Raw genomic sequence first — 16,002 nt, forward strand, 5'->3', positions numbered from 1 at the left:
TTCTGGGCCTCTCCACACAAAAAAGGGGCCACGCCTCACACTGAGCAGTCCTTTCAAATGAAAGGAGATAGGCCTCTATGTCATCTTCTGACGTCATCTTTGGCAGACAACCAGTGGCCCTCAGGGTTCGCGTCCCGTCAGACCCCCGGGCCTGGGTGGTGAGGATCTTCAGCTGGTCCACCACCTCTTTCAAGAGGGCACGATCTTGGGTCGCCTGGCTCATCAATAATTGATTGGTTTCCTGCTGTAGCTGCATAGACTCCTGTTGTGCCATTGCCCGAACCCGGGTGGCCTCCTGCTGGGCTGCCGTGGCTTGTATCAGAGCTCTGACCACCTCCTCCATTGTGGTACAAAGCAAACAAACAAAACCCAAAACAAAACAAAAAAATCCAAAACCCCAGTGCACTTTTTTTTTTTAAACCTCTTTCTTCTGCCACACTGTGAACGAAGTCCCACTCCTGACACCAGTTGTGACAAAGCTCTGTCCTTGCCTCCGTGGATCCCGTGTTTCCCGGCGGATTTCGCTAGCCTCAGAGGCTCACTGTGACCCTCCACGTAACCCTTCTCTCTCTAGAGACAAGGGTCACAGTCTACTGAGCCATTTTCATCGTAAGCCAGCGAGGAAGGTGAGGAGAAGTTATCCTTCCTTGCACAGTCTCTGTTGTCTCCCAGTCTCAGTGATTAATCAGGGGCTGGGGGCGGGCAAAAGAGGGAGCCCAGGCCTGTCCTCTACTCCAGGCTCCAGCCCAGGGACCCGAATAGAATCAGCTATGGTAGCTGACCTTTTATAAACATGACATGAACAATTCCCTGGGCTACTTCCCCCACAGCAGCCCTCACTTCCTCAAGCTCCACTTCACCCTTACCTCAGGGCCTCCTTCCTTGTGCCTGATATGGTGTGTACTACTCAGCCTCTCCAACCGCGCAACTTCTTCCCACAGCTCCTGACATGCACCCTCACCTGACTGACTGGGAGGCTTTTAACTAGTTTCAGCCAGCCCCTGATTGGCTTCAGGTGTCCCAATCAACCTAGCCTTCTCCCTGCCTTCTGGAAAGTTCTTAATTGGCCCCAAGTGTCTTAATTGACCTGGAGCCGCTTCCATTTCACTTAACCTGGTACCAGGGATTTGTTTAGCTTGGAGCTAATATATCTATCTTCCACTACTTTTCTATAGCCATCTGGCCTTGCCCCGTCACACCTGGCTAGACAGTCTTCCCTGAGTTAAGGTGATGACTTGGTTTCTGTGACCTGGCAGGTTTGGATCACACTCCGGCACCATCAGCATTTAACCAGTCCATCAGATTTATGATGTGTTTGTTCTCCTGTGAGGGGATCTTGGTGGCCACTGCGCAAAGGTGTCTGTGGCGTCTGTCTGTGTATTCAAATACACACTGTTCTAGCTGAGCGTGATGTATAGTATGGCCCAGCACGGCCCTGAAACACTGGCGGCTGCTGTCAGCACTAGGTCACCCTGTAAACAGAGGCCTTTTCCACAAAGCTGTGGAGACTAGTTCACAAACACCAACTTTAATAACCTACAGACTAAGTCCTTCTCCACTCCCAGAGCTTATTAACTGATGGCCGGGACTGGAGTTCCACAGCATGGGGTATAGGCTGCCTGCAGGGATCACCTGGGCATGTCACCTCATCCATTGCAGGGCCTCAGGTGCAGGTGGCACCTCGCTTTCCCCTGGTCCCTGCCTGTGGCGCACAAGAGTTTAGTCTCCTGAGGCCTGAAATGCTTTGGTCTAACTCAAGTCACTGAGCTCAGCACAGGTATCGGGGTGAAATGTAACAGCCTGTGATAGACGGTCAGGCTCAATGGCCGCATCTGGCCTTGAACTCTGTAAAATCTACATTGATCAGACAGTCTCTTCATACACCTAAAGGCTAAGCACAGGACCCAAAAATCAAGTCCAAAAGAGTGATTAGACACCTCTTCAGCAGAGAGCAAATGGCCCATCTACCCTGGCCACTGGTGCTGTGGGAGTTCCCTGGTCCAGGCCAAAGTCCGGCAGCTTCATTTTAATTGTTTCTCTTGTTTTTCAGCCCTGACCAGACACCCATGGAAGTCACTTATGACCTCATTGTGGGATGCGATGGAGCCTTTTCTACAGTCAGAAAGCAGTTCATGCGGCAAACATGCTTTAACTACAGCCATGTGTACATTCCTCATGGGTACATGGAGTTGACCATCCCACCCAAGGATGGGGATGTAAGTAGCCGCCCTCCATCCTGTGCTGTGCTGTAACACCCTGGTCCTTGCTATAGCAACCCTTCTAGAAATCCCTTTTAAGAATTTTGGCTCTTGGGGCGGGATGGGGCTGGTCCCACTTCTCAGAGCTATTATTTCAGGCTCCCTGCATACTCAGGCAGACATCACTGCAATGTTCCTGTTTTCAAGATTATCACAGGATCCATAAGAACTGGTAGAACCAGTTAATCTTGGCTTTAAAACAGGTGGTAGCACAAGGCAATTGCTTGTTGGCACAGGACTTGCAAACAGTGAGTATTTGGGCTCTGCTCAATGCCCGAGCATCCCTGGGGGGAGACCTTAGAACCCACCGATGCCCCCTCTGCACACTCTCCTCTCCCACTAGTGCTTGGAATCAGATGCAGCTTTCACTGAACCCACAGCTCCTTTCATTTTGGGGGAGGGCTCCTGCAATCAGTCTCTGGTGCTGAAGGAAAAGGGAAGGAAGTGCTGCTGTGGCTCCGGGAAGCCAGTAAGTGGTGATGTCAGCAGACAGTCTAGGACACCGCTAGGGCAGGGCACTAATGATAGCAAATGGAGGAAGAGTAAGGTTGCCAGGCGTCCGGTTTTCGACAGTCGAAAAGAGACCCTCGCAGCTCCGGTCAGCACTGCCGAGCGGGCCGTTAAAAGTCCGGTCGGTGGGGCTACGGTGCTAAGACGGGCTAGTCCCTACTGGTCCTGGCTCTGCGCTGCGCCCCGGAAGCGGCTGGCAGCAGGTCCGGCTCCTAGGCCTGGGGGTGGGCCCCACAGGGCTCCACGCGCTGCCCCCTCCCCAAGCACCGGCTCCACACTCCCATTGGCTGGGAACCATGGCCAATGGGAGTTGGGGGAGCGGTGCCTGTGGGCGAGAGCAGCGTGTGGAGCCTCCCACCTCACCTAGGTGCTGGACCTGCTGCTCACTGCTTCCGGGGCGCAGCGCGGAGCCAGGACAGGCAGGGAGCCTGCCTTAGCCCTGCTGTGTCACTGATTGGGAGCCACCCGAGATAAGCCGGTGCCCCAAACCCCTAGCGCAGCCCTGAGCCCCCCGAAACCTGGAGCCCCCTCCTGCACCCCAAACCCTTCATTCCCAGCCCCATCTCAGAGCCTGCATCCCCAGCCAGAGCCCTCACCCTCCCCTGCATCCCAACCTACTGCCCTAGCCCAGAGCCCCCCACATACCCTGAACCCCTCATCCCCAGAGGCCTGCATCCCCTCCTGCACCCCAACCCCCAGCATCAACTCGCAGTCCCCTCCCACACTCAGACTCTCTCGGCCCCACTCCCAGCCTAGAGCCCTCTCCTGCACCCCAACCCCCGCAGCCCCACCCCAGAGCCCATACCCCCAGCCCAGAGCCCATATGCCCTCCCACAGCCCAAACCACTGCCTCAACCCACAGCCCCTTCCCACATTCCGAATCCCTCGGCCCCAACCCCCAACCTGCAGCCCCCTCCTGCACCCCAAACCTCTCATCCGCTGCCCCACCCCAGAACCTGCACTCCCAGTTAGAGCCCTCACCCCCTCCCGCACCCCAGCCCTCTGCCCCAACCCCAGTGAAAGTGAGGGAGGGTGGGAGGAGTGAGCCACCGAGGAGGGGGAATGTAGTGAGTGGAGGTGGGGCCTCGAGGAGGGGTCTTGGGGAAGGGGGAGGGGCTAGGGTGTTCGGTTTTGTGCAATTAGAAAGTTGGCAATGCTAAGGAAGAGGCAGGAGTGAGTGGGGTGGGGATGACAGGAAACAATCCAGCTTGCTAAGGCTTTTACCACCTGTGAAATGGTGCAATTTCCGTCTATCCTGCCTGCCTCTCTGCAGGGCTGATCTGTGGGTAATGGGCTTGCTAACGAGACACTGACTGATCCCTTCCTTTCAGTTTGCCATGGAAGAGAATTACCTTCACATCTGGCCCAGGAACACCTTCATGATGATTGCATTGCCTAACCTGGTAAGAACCCACCACTGCCATTCCTTTTGGGGCACAGAGACGGCTCCAGGCCTGGCTCCTGCAGAAGCTCTGGGGGTGAGTGGGGGCTTGGGGAGATACACAGACCCTAGCACTGCCTTGGTGAGCAGGGTGGACTCTTTAACCCAGGGAGGCTCACAGACTGAATCCGTGCTCTGCCACTGATTGGGGCCATGATGGGGTGGGGAGAGGTCTCTCCTGGTTGTGCACCACTCCCACGTAAAGGCCAACCACAATCAGACCCTCTGTGGAACAGACCAGGAAAGTGCAGACCCCGTGTGAAAGGGCCTGACTCCCAATTGACACAAAGCTGGGCCTAGCGGCAGTGGATAACACACTGCTAGCTAGTGGTCTAGCAATGCGCGAGTGGGGGAGGAACAGCTGGAGGTGGAAATGGCAGCCCCACAGAGGCTGGCAGGACACATCTAGCCCATGCAGATACAGCCTGGACCCTCCCTGCAGCTCATCGGCACTTTAACCCAACTCCTCTTTAGAAACTCCTGATGGCAAATGCCTGCCTTGTCAGAGCTCCCCTGACTGCTGCTGCCCTGTGCTGGACCCTCACACCAACCCTTCTGGTGAACTTGGCAACGGTGCCAGGTCCCAGAATGTGAGGCTGAGACTATTATGGAACACGGCACTAGGTTCAGTTCCCTTAGTCCAAAGTAAGGTGGACGGAGGCGAGGTCCAAGCTGCTCTCCAGCGGGCTGCATTCAGTATATGGCCTGTGCTCCGCAGAAGGTCAGAGTGCTCCCTCCTGCCCTGAAAAGCTATGACCACGAATGCATATGGGCAGACGGCCAGGTCCAATGATGCACCTGGTGCAATGTACACCTGGTGCAATGATAAATGTTCTTTGGATAGCTGGGTCTGCTGGGGATTCCAGCCCCTGGCACATGGGTGAAGAGAATGCTCCATAATGCGGGTGCAGACAAAGGCAAAGGGCCTGCTCCTGTTCCTTTGGAAGTAATTGCAGTTTGGTCACTGACTTTGGCAGGAGCAAGCCAGAGCCAGCCCATCCTACTGGCAGAAGTCTTGGCAAATAAACTGGGCCTTTCCAATGCCCCCTCCCTAACAGGCCTCCCCCGTCCTGCTGCACAGGACAGCATGCTCCTCCTGCCAGCCTCACCAGTGGATCCCTGCGCTGATAGACCCCAGCACTGAGCTCCACTCCCTCCTTTCACACTTCTCCCACTCTCTACCCCCAACTCCCCTGTACCGCACCCGCCACCACCTGCCCTACCAAGTCATGGCCATGACCAATCTGTACTCTAGCTCCTTCTCCCACCTTTCCTCCCTGTCTGCGGCTTGTGTGCACTCGGGAACAGGCCTCTCCTCGGCACTTGGCACATGCCGAGACCGTTGTGGGCGCTATGAGGATACAATCAATCAATGACAACAGCAAAATGGGAAATGGGGCAGTTGTCGCAGTCCTCACCCCCTTTCCAAGCTGAGCTGTTTGCCTCCCTCGCTGGGTCACTGGCTGAGCTCTGTGCTGCATCTCCAAGCACACAGGGCTCATCTCAACCCTCTCAGCATCTCTTTGCATATCCCTTTCAACCCACAGGATAAGTCGTTCACCTGCACGCTCTTCATGCCCTTCGAGGATTTTGAACGGCTCACGACAGGCGATCAAGTGCTGGATTTCTTCCAAACCTACTTCCCGGATTCAATTCCCCTCATAGGAGCGTAAGTGTTATTTCTGGTGTTTCTTTGTAATTAGTGCACGGTCATAAAGCAACAGGCACGTGTCTAGCACTCGAGTGCTCACATGGGGCTGGTGACTTCATGCTCTAGTGTGGATCAGCAGGGGCTCTGCCTCAAGTGACAAGTACAGGACGTTACAGGTTCATTGGGAGTGGAGCTCTGTATTTCTCTAGACACCAGATGTATTGCTGAACGGATGGGTAGGAGAAGTCTGATTTGTACTTCCAACTGGCATAACAAGACGGAAGGTCAGGCTGCCCTTCACCAGGTGATAAGCTATGCTGTCTCTAGTCATTAGACCACATGCCACTCCCACAGCCAGAAACAGAACCCAGGAGTTCTGATTCCCAACATTCAACTTCAGTCTACCAGTTATGTAATCCACTGGCCAGGTGTATATCACATATCCTTCTAGTGACTGGCCAGGTGTATGTCACATACCCCACTGGACCACTTTGGGGATAACAGCCTCCTACTGCTAACACTTAATGCTTTAGCTCAAGGGTAGAGGTCGGAGCTCTGGATCTGAAGGCCCTGGGTGACAACACATGTGAGGGCCATTTGGCTGCACATGACTGAATGTCTGCTTTGTCCATTTTCCTTTATTGAAAACCTAGAAAGTCACTGTCCCAGCCTGGCCCATTACTGCAGCGTAGGGCCATCAGTCTGTAGCAAGCAGACCTAACCACAAGGTCCCATGTGCTTCCAAGGTAGCTGGATCTGGGCAGAGTCTAGTCCCCATTCCCAGCTCTGGGTCCATAACATACAGTCCCAGGCTCTGACCTCTTTTCTGAGCCCGTCTTTGAGACATGGAACTCTGGGTTCCAGCCACTCCAGCGTCTGGAACCAGTGCCTCAGATCTCCCGAGCCCCCCAGAGCTCCACCTTCCTGTGGTCACTCTGGCTTCTAGCTTAACCCCTTCAGGGACAACATCGCAGGAAAGCAAGGAAAAGGGCTTAGCCATGGATTGGCTTAACCACAGTCGTTTTATTCATAAGCACTAATGAGTTACAGGTCTTCAGAAAATAAAAGTTCTGAGGTACTCCAGACTGATCTCACCCCTCCTGTGAGTCCAAGCTTTCTCCATATTTCAGGCTAGGCAGAGTTCCTCCTCTCCTGTGTCTCCTGCTTCCAGGTTGTGATGGTCAGCGGCACCCCACTCTTAAATAGAATCTGTTACTTTTTAACCATGTGCTCAGCGAGATGATTCCAGCCCCCTCCCCAATCAGGTTTGCCCCATCTGTGTAGAAAAGCCCATTGATCCATAGGGGTGAGCCAGTAGTTGAGAGCCAGTCAAGCTGATAACCCCAGATTGTTGTCTTAGTGACTTTTCTGTGAAACTCCTTTTCTGGGCAGTGCGGCTCTCTGGAATGCCATTCAGTAGGCTGCCTTGGGTAAGTTTAGACATGTTCAGCACACAACATGAAGTGGAGAACACAATTCATATGGACATACCCACTCTGGCACAATTATATAAAAAACCCACCAATGTCCAAAGAACATTGCAAAGTCAAGCTCTCCGAAGGTAGGAAATGCCAGAATTAAGGTAGCTGAGCCACCTTAATTCATCCCCCTTGTGCATGTGCATTACGACACAGTCATTATTACATAATCACATACCATTTTGCAACAAGATCTTTGCTTCATTCAATGCCCAAGGATGGACCTACTCAGGACTGAATCAGGGCTGTGCAGTGAAGGAGGCTGGTGTCTGTAGGACCCTGTCTCATTTGTTGCAGAAGTTGGAAGGTGTGTAGTGAGTAAGTGAGGGATTGCCAGAGGAGAAGGGACAGTCTTATGGTTAAGACAACTGGCTTCCATCTCTGCCGCTGCCACAGAATTTCTGCATGATGCTGTGAAACCAACCTTGTCACCGGTGGCCACTAACTGCGTGCTCCTCATTCGCTGGGTGGCCAGTTTGACCCCCTGAGGGCTGATTATCAGAGGTGTCATTTTTAAATACCGCTGGGCTGGTCCTGACATTGCCCTTTTGCTAGCAGAACAATGAGATATGTGACACCTGTCGCTGACTCCAATCTCCCCTAACTGGGCCCTGATTTCCAGAGAAGTCAGTGTGATGTGAGCATCCTTGCTGCCATCTACAGACCAGTCTCCAACTTTACACAGCTGCCTTCCGTAGAGACTAGTGGGAGCGTGTGAGTTACTTCATCAGAGAACATTTTCCACATTGGCCACTCGTTTTTCTCCCACAATGGCGGGGGGTTGGACTAGATGATCTCCTGAGGTCCCTTCCAACCCTGATATTCTATGATTCTAAGGTACTCAGGTTCTGTGGTAATGAGCGGTACAGGAAAGACTCCTCAGAGAATGAGGGAATGAATATTTCTGTATTCAGAGCCAGACGGCACTAGTGCACCGGGAATGAGGCAGAAATAACACACTGAAGAACAAGAATAAAACAAAGCATTGAATTGCTGCCTCATTCCCCCAGCAGAGTCTGCCCTGAGCACTGAATGGGGCAGGGGCCCTGTGGAAAAGACAATGGGCCCGATTCTCAACTGCATCCCTTTGTGATCCTCAGGTGGCACAAAGGGGCCAAAAGGCAGCCGAGAGTCCGCCCAACATAAGGGATGCCCGACTTGCCCTCTGCACCATCCACTCCACTCAGCCCAGAGCAGCAAGGGCGTTATGGGCCTTGCACTTAGGCTGCACTTTAGGGTCCCATTAGCTGGTGCAAGCTAGAGGGGTCTGCTGGGGCAGTGTGTCATAAGAATCAGGGGAGCTGTAACCAGGCCAGATTCTCTCCTGCAGATTCAGAACCGGCTCCTTATCTACCCTTTGATCTACCTGTCCACGTGGAAAAGTCGACTCATGGCTGGGGCACCCCCTGGTGGCTGAGCATGGGGTAGCAGCTCTCTCTTCTCTAGCACCCTGGCCAGTGGTTGCTCTGGCCCTGCAGTGGTCTGCCCCTTAGGTTGACCAGATGACAAGAACAAAATATCAGGACACATGGGGGGGCATCCACAGGCTCACGCCCCCACCAGGGCCGGCTCTTGGTTTTGCTGCCCCAAGCAAAAAAAAAAAAAAAAAAAAAAAAAAAAAAAGCTGGAGTGCTGCCAAAGCAAAATATCGGGACAAATGGCGTCCCAACCGTACATCAGCTGAGATGCGGGACAAACAAGTAAATATCGGGACAGTCCCGATTTTATCGGGACGTCTGGCCATCCTACTGCCCCTCCTCATGACTTGGCTGTCCAGCCAGGTCATGTTTTATTTCCACCCTGTCTGTTCAGGGTAACAGAAAGTCCAACACCCTCACATCAGGTTTTAGAACCACAGGGCCCAGAGCCAGGCCCCAAACACCTTCTCGTCCCAGGGCTTTTAGAAGTCCCTATCCCCTTGTATCAGGGGGATTTTCATGCCACCTTTCCTGGCGGCTGGTAGAGGAACCCAGGCCCCCCCTTCCCCTCTGGGTTCCAGCCTAGGAACCCTGCAGTGAGCAGGCACTGTCTGTTTCTTCAGACCCATCCCCTGCTATCTCTCTGGGCCTCTTCCTACCAGACCCCTTCAGCAGGCCCTTCCCAGGCCCATTTTGTCTGTACCCCTCTCAGGCTCCCTGAGCTTTGGGACTGCACCCCTCCCTCCAGGCCACGACTCACAGTCCTCCAACACATCCCAAACCTCAACCCTTTGGCTCTTCCTGGGCTGGAGCATCAGTCCTGCCCAGCTAGTCTGCTCCTTTGCAGGCCTGGCCTCTACCTAAAACTTGGCTGACCTAGCTCCGTCCCTCAGGGGAAACCTACCCCCCTGAAGAGGTAACTCAGAGCAGACACCACTGGGTTGGCAGAGAGTCAGCGTAGCGCCTGTCTCTCATGGGAGGGGATTTACCACAGCGACAGACCACCCCTCCCATGGCTGTAGCCATCCCCTCAGAGACACGCCCACCCAACCGCCTCCCTCCAGGGTGTATCCCTCCAGGAACTCTTTCTGGCCTTGTATGGAAGTCGGTCTCCTTTCCAGGTGGCCCTGCTGAATGACCTGCTTAACACCCCTCTAGGTGCCAAGGGCTAGGTTAGCTGCGGGCTGATGCACCCATTAGCCCTCAGGACCCAGATGGTGTATATGCCTATCGCAGGCCCCTATCACCACAGTATCTGAGTGCCTTGCTATCTTTAATGTGCTTATCCTCACTGCTCCCCTTTGACAGGTGGAAAACTGAGGCACAGAGAAACTGAGTGACTTGCCCAAAGTCACACACACAGCCTCTGGCTGAGCAGTGTACTGAAGCTGGATCTCCCAGCTACCAGGCTGATACCCTAACCTCTGGACCATCCTTCCCCACTGGCAACATCCCTCACCCGCTCCTGAGTTGGGCAGATCTCCCAGTGCAGGAGGGCCCATGGGCCAGCCTGCGATGACATATTTCAGGAACTGGCACAGGCTCCCCTCCTCTTGGGGGCAGCAGGGCCCCCTCAGGATGTACCCCAGCCGCAGTGGGTGTATTTGCTTGGCTGGGGGCACTTGGGCCAGCGCACCCTCCTCGTTCTGCGCTACAGAGTCGTCAGCTGCACTGGTGACAAGGCTGCCAGGGCAGTGGGTCCTGGTGCGAAGGCCCATCAAGATGATGGGGCAGCTTCTGCCCTCTCCGTGCTGTTGTTGCAGGTGCAGGCAGATGCTGCTGCATCCCTTACCCATGAGTCACTTCACAGCCCGGAGGCCTGGGAACGTATTTTTCTCATGGAAGCTGAGACTCTGGCACAGTCTGAAGTGTCCAGGATCTGGGTCCTCGCCGTGGGCATCTAGGCCTGGATCCTCAAAGGGAGTAGGCACTGCAGTGCTCAGTGTCACCATGCCTCACTTCCAGGGGCCTTGGAAACCCCGGGAGCGTCCTGCAATTCCCACAGCCCAAGCGAGGCGCCCAGGGTCCTACACCACAAATAGGGAGAGACAGGCGCCGGGGCGGCTGTCCATAAAAGGCCGCACGCAAGGTGGGCGCTGCGTCAGCAAGCCAATGGGAGATGCTGACAAGAGAGGTGCGTGCAAAGCCCCTCTTCCCTCACAGAGTTGGGTGCCTAAATGCAGGCCTCAGGGCGGGGCCTGTCTCTGCTAGTGACTCCCGAGCTGGGGAAAACAGGTGCTCTGCCACCTAACTCATAGTAAGAGAACCAAAAAAGTGCCACCGTGGCTAAAAAACAAAGTAAAAGAAGCAGTGAGAGACAAAAAGGCATCCTTTAAACAGTGGAAGTTAAATCCTAGCAAAGAAAACAGAAAGGAGCAAAAACTCTGGCACATAAAGTGTAAAATATCATTAAGAAGGCCAAAAAAGAATTTAAAGAACAGCTAGCCAAAGACACAAAACGTGATAGCAAACATTTTTTTAAGTACATGAGAAGCAGGAAGCCTGCAGACCAACCAGTGGGGCCACTGGATGATGGAGATGCTAAAGGAGCACTCAAGGACGATAAGGCCATTGCAGAGAAACTAAATGAATTCTTTGCATCGGTCTTCACGGCTGAGGATATGAAGGAGATTCCTAAACCTGAGTGTGACGGGGCAGGACTCACCACCATGGCACCTCCTGCTGGCCGTTGTGGGAATTAGCTCTGGTTTGCCAGTGTGCCTTCCTCTATTGGCATCTCGCCACCGTCGCTTCTATCATCAGGACTTGTGTCGCTCTCCGGACTACGGTGTCCTCTTCTGGACACAGCCCTCCAGCTGTGCCCCACTCGGTTTTCTCCTCCCCCTTTCCAAGGGCCAGCAGTCCTCTGTCCCGCCACTCATCTCAGTGGCAGACTTCAGTCCCTGCCCTGGCCACTTCCCTCATTGGCTGGGGCACGTGACTTATGAGGAGAGGTTGAGGGAACTGGGCTTATTTAGTCTGCAGAAGAGAAGAGTGAGGAAAGATTTGATAGCAGCTGTTAGGGGGCTTATTCCTTCACCCACTTACTTCCCTGGTCCTTCTCGCATGAACAGAGAGCATCAATACCCAAAGTCCGAAGGTGCAAACAATTTGATGTTTATTGGGGTGAATTTCCAGCAAGCATGATTCCAGTTTCCTGCCTTAGTGTCCCCCTTCCCAGCTCTGACACCACAGAGCCTTACCTGTGTCCCTGTTCCCATTCCTGCCCTTAGCCAAACATGATTCCACTTTCCCCACCCCCATTCCCTGTTCCCATTCCCCCCCTTACTTCCTGATTGACTGCAAACTATATAGTAATACCTGAGTTCTGCTTAGCTATACCTTAACCAATCACTTTATTGAAATTTAACTAACCAATCCTAACATATTGTAACATGATTATGTAACCAATTATATCCCACCACCTTAATTAGTTTATACCCAGCAAAATTAATTATACAGCAGACAGAAACAATCACAGAACCAGACAGGATTATACAGACAAACAATAGGGAATTGGGGACTACAGTGATAGAACAACAAAGAAATGAGGATTTCACATCCCAGCTGTTGATAAGTGAGTTCTTGCCAGACAGGATGCTACCAAACTAAGTTTCCTTTTACATCTTCTAGGCTCTTCCCTTTCTCTGGAGGCGACAGGCACTATCAGGACAGGATTGTATCCTAACAGTCCCATAGCACCTGATTTCAATGTGACCAGCTGGGAATGTGAGGAGGTGACCGGTCGCTTCCCAGCTTATGGCTGCCTCTGCTGCTTAGCCAGAGACCTTAGCCTAAGAACAGGGCTTCAGACTGTCGCAGTGAGAGAAGGCCTATAAACAGGCAGACTGTGATTATGGTTCTCTCTTTTATACCTCTATAATTAGCTAAGTGATAAGAATAAACCTAAATTCTTAAAGTATAGGCCTTTAGAGACAGGCCTGAATATCTATATCCTAACAGCAGCCTTCAACTATCTGAAGGGGGGGTTCCAAAGAGGATGGATCTAGACCGTTCTCAGTGGTAGCAGATGACAGAACAAGGAGCAATGGTCTCAAGTTGCAGTGGGGGAGGTCGAGGTTGGATATTAGGAAAAATTGTTTCACTAGGAGGGTCTGAAGCACTGGAATGGGTTCCCTAGGGAGGTGGTGGAATCTCCTTCATTAGAGGTTTTTAAGGCCCAGCTTGACAAAGCCTTGGCTGGGATGATTTAGTTGGGGTTGGTCCTGCTTTGAGCAGGGGGTTGGACTAGATGACCTCCTGAGGTCCCTTCCAACCCTGATATTCTATGATTCTATGAACATGATTTGTTGGGGAAAAATTCAACATGGTTTTTGTAAATCGAAATCATGTCTCACTAATCTACTAGAATTTTTTGAGGGGATCAACAAGAATGTGGACAAGGGTGATTCAGTGGATATAGTGAACTCAGATTTCAGAAAGCCTTTGACAAGATCCCTCACCAAAGGCTCTTAAGCAAAGTAAGCTGTCATGGGATAACAGGGAAGGTTCTCTCATGGGTTGGTTACTGGTTAAAAGATAGCAAACAAAGGGTAGGAATAAATGGTCAGTTTTCAGAATTAAGAGATATAAATAGTGATGTCCCCCAGGGGTCTGTACTGGGAGCAGTTCCTATTCAATATATTCATAAATGCACTGCCCGAGAGCTGCCTCAGGTAAGAGCCACCTGGCGAGAGCCCGCACTCCTCCTGCATCCCAAGCCCCCTCCTGCACCCCAACCTCCTGCCCCAGCCCTGAGCCCCCTCCCAGAGACCGCATTCCAAATCCCCTCCTGCACCCCAACCTGGAGCCCCCTCCTGCACCCAAACTCCCTCTGAAAGCTCGCACCCCTCACCCCCTTCTGCATCCCAACCCTGTGCCCCAGGCTGAGCCCGGAGCCCCCACCCACACTCCAAACTCCTCGGCCCCAGCCCAGAGCCTGCACCCCTGCCCCAGCCAGGTGAGAGTGAGGATGGGGGAGAGCGAGGGAGGGGGGATGGAGTGAGCAGGGCAGGGCCTCAGGGAAGGGGTGGGGCCTCAGGGAAGTGGGGGTAGATCCTGGGTTGCTCTTAAATTCAAAAAGTGATCTTGTGCTTAAAAAGGTTGGAGACCACTTCTGTAAAGGCATGCAAAGTAAGCAGGACCACAATCATGATGGATAGTGTTAAATATGAATATCTAGCTGTATGGTAATATACTACCTGATGGGGAACAGCAAACATCTGCCTCCATGAAATTACTATTACATTCTGTGGCATGCAGCTGCTGAATCCCCTGGGTTGAATTTAATGATCTAGCTGTTCAGGTTTCCCACAATTTTCAGCACAAGTACCCCAATGTAAAGGTTTGATTTTGCATCCTGGCACAGTACGTATTACATTGATGACTGATTCTCTCGTCTCCAATGATGACATCACGCATTTCATGCAAACTTTCTATTGTTTTGGCTGAAGGCAAGAGCTACAGCGCGATTACTTTTTGCTGCCACCCCAGGCCATGATCTCTGTGAAGTGTTCTTCATACCACATCACCTCCCGGTGTGTGCTGATGGGAGATGCCGCCCACGCCGTGGTACCGTTCTATGGACAAGGCATGAACGCTGTGAGTTTGCAGTTCCTAATGTCCTGCATAATTTGTGACCAAAAAGCCACTGCTTTTGAGTTCAGACATTTAGCTCCAGTTGGTTCCATTTGCTTACCCAATTGATTGGCTGGCTCTGGGTCTTGCCGGGTTTGAGGCTTGGAGGAGGAGGAGTTGACTGGGTCTGGATCCACACAAGACTGAGATTCCCTGATAGGCTGAAGGGACCTGTATGAAGTGTGTTGGTTCTTTCTGCTCCCTGCAGAGTCACTCAAGTCTTTAGAATGAGGTGCCTATATCTTCAGCTGCTGCTGGATGTCCAGATAGCGGTGTACGGAAATGCATTTGATCATGCATGCTCAGGCCAGAAGGCTACATCTTCCCTTTTCAGACAGACTGTCAAAGTGTAGGGCAACTGCACGTGAATTTCCCTTCTGAGGCATCCAGAGCACCCACTCTTAGACATCTGCTGTTGCCTCTCTTGCATGAAGACCGGTGCCTCTCTCCCTCCTGAGCGGGGTATTTCCAGATTGCCTTCTCCCTGCCTACACTGTGAATCCTCCTTACTTTTCACCTCAGAGGTGGTAAATAGTGTAATGGCCCCAGTTCAGTTACCACACAGCTCTTTCTAAGCAAGCACATTTATTCTTAAGGTAAAACCCTTACAGAGAAAGTTAAAACAATGGAAGCCCTACACACATGGTAATAAGCCACCAGAGGTCACCTCCTGATTCCAACAAGCCCTGGCTGGTGGACAGTCCTACCTACCTCCCCAGAGGTTTTCCCGTGGTTACAAGTTCATAGCGCCTTCTGCTCAGAACCAGAACACCCAGTTTTATGGGGCCGAAGTCCTTCGTACCCTTCCCCAAGGATTGGGACCCACTTTGGGCCAGAGATCTTGTCTGTTTGCATGGAAGAATTCCATGCACTGCTACAGACTAGGGACCAAATGGCTAAGCAGCAGTTCTGCAGAAAAGGACCTGGGGATTACAGTGGATGAGAAGCTGGATGTGAGTCAACAGTGAGCCCCTTGTTGCCAAGAAGGCCAATGGCATTTTGGGCTGTATAAGTAGGGCATTGCCAGCAGATCGAGGGACGTGATCGTTCCCCTCTATTCGACATTGGTGAGGCCTCATCTGGAGTACTGTGTCCAGTTTTGGGCCCCACACTACAAGAAGGATGTGAAAAAATGGGAAAACGTCCAGTGGAGGGCAACAAAAATGATTAAGGGGCTGGAACACATGACTTATGAGGAGAGGCTGAGGGAACTGGGATTGTTTAGTCTGCAGAAGAGAAGAATGAGGGGGGATTTGATAGCTGCTTTCAACTACCTGAAAGGGGGCTCCAAAGAGGATGGATCTAGACTGTTCTCAGTGGTAGCAGATGACAGAACGAGAAGTAATGGTCTCAAGTTGCAATGGGGGAGGTTTAAGTTGGATATTAGGAAAAACTTTTTCACTAAGAGGGTGGTGAAGCACTGGAATGGGTTCCCTAGGGAAGTGGTGGAATCTCCTTCCTTTGAAGTTTTTAAGGTCAGGCTTGATTTAGTTGGGGATTGGTCCTGCTTTGAGCAGGGGGTTGGACTAGATGACCTCCTGAGGTCCCTTCCAACCCTGATATTCTATAATTCTATGGTGGATTCTCCATTTTTAGAGGTTTTTAAGGC

General features: G+C 52.4%; 1 protein-coding gene across 3 annotated transcripts in view; it reads left to right on the forward strand.

Annotated features, from left to right (window-relative positions):
* The window catches only part of KMO (kynurenine 3-monooxygenase), a 53,021-nt gene that overhangs the window by 26,115 nt on the left and 10,904 nt on the right, over positions 1-16,002 (forward strand). For all 3 annotated transcript variants that reach the window (XM_043505823.1, XM_043505824.1, XM_038421935.2), the window contains 4 exons: positions 2,051-2,216; positions 4,100-4,171; positions 5,757-5,878; positions 14,210-14,357. In XM_043505823.1, coding sequence (XP_043361758.1) covers positions 2,051-2,216; positions 4,100-4,171; positions 5,757-5,878; positions 14,210-14,357 — 508 coding nt within the window. The remainder of the gene's footprint in view (positions 1-2,050; positions 2,217-4,099; positions 4,172-5,756; positions 5,879-14,209; positions 14,358-16,002) is intronic.

This window comes from Dermochelys coriacea, chromosome 11 (genome assembly GCF_009764565.3).
Source record: "Dermochelys coriacea isolate rDerCor1 chromosome 11, rDerCor1.pri.v4, whole genome shotgun sequence".
In the NCBI taxonomy this organism is placed as follows: Eukaryota; Metazoa; Chordata; order Testudines; family Dermochelyidae; genus Dermochelys; species Dermochelys coriacea.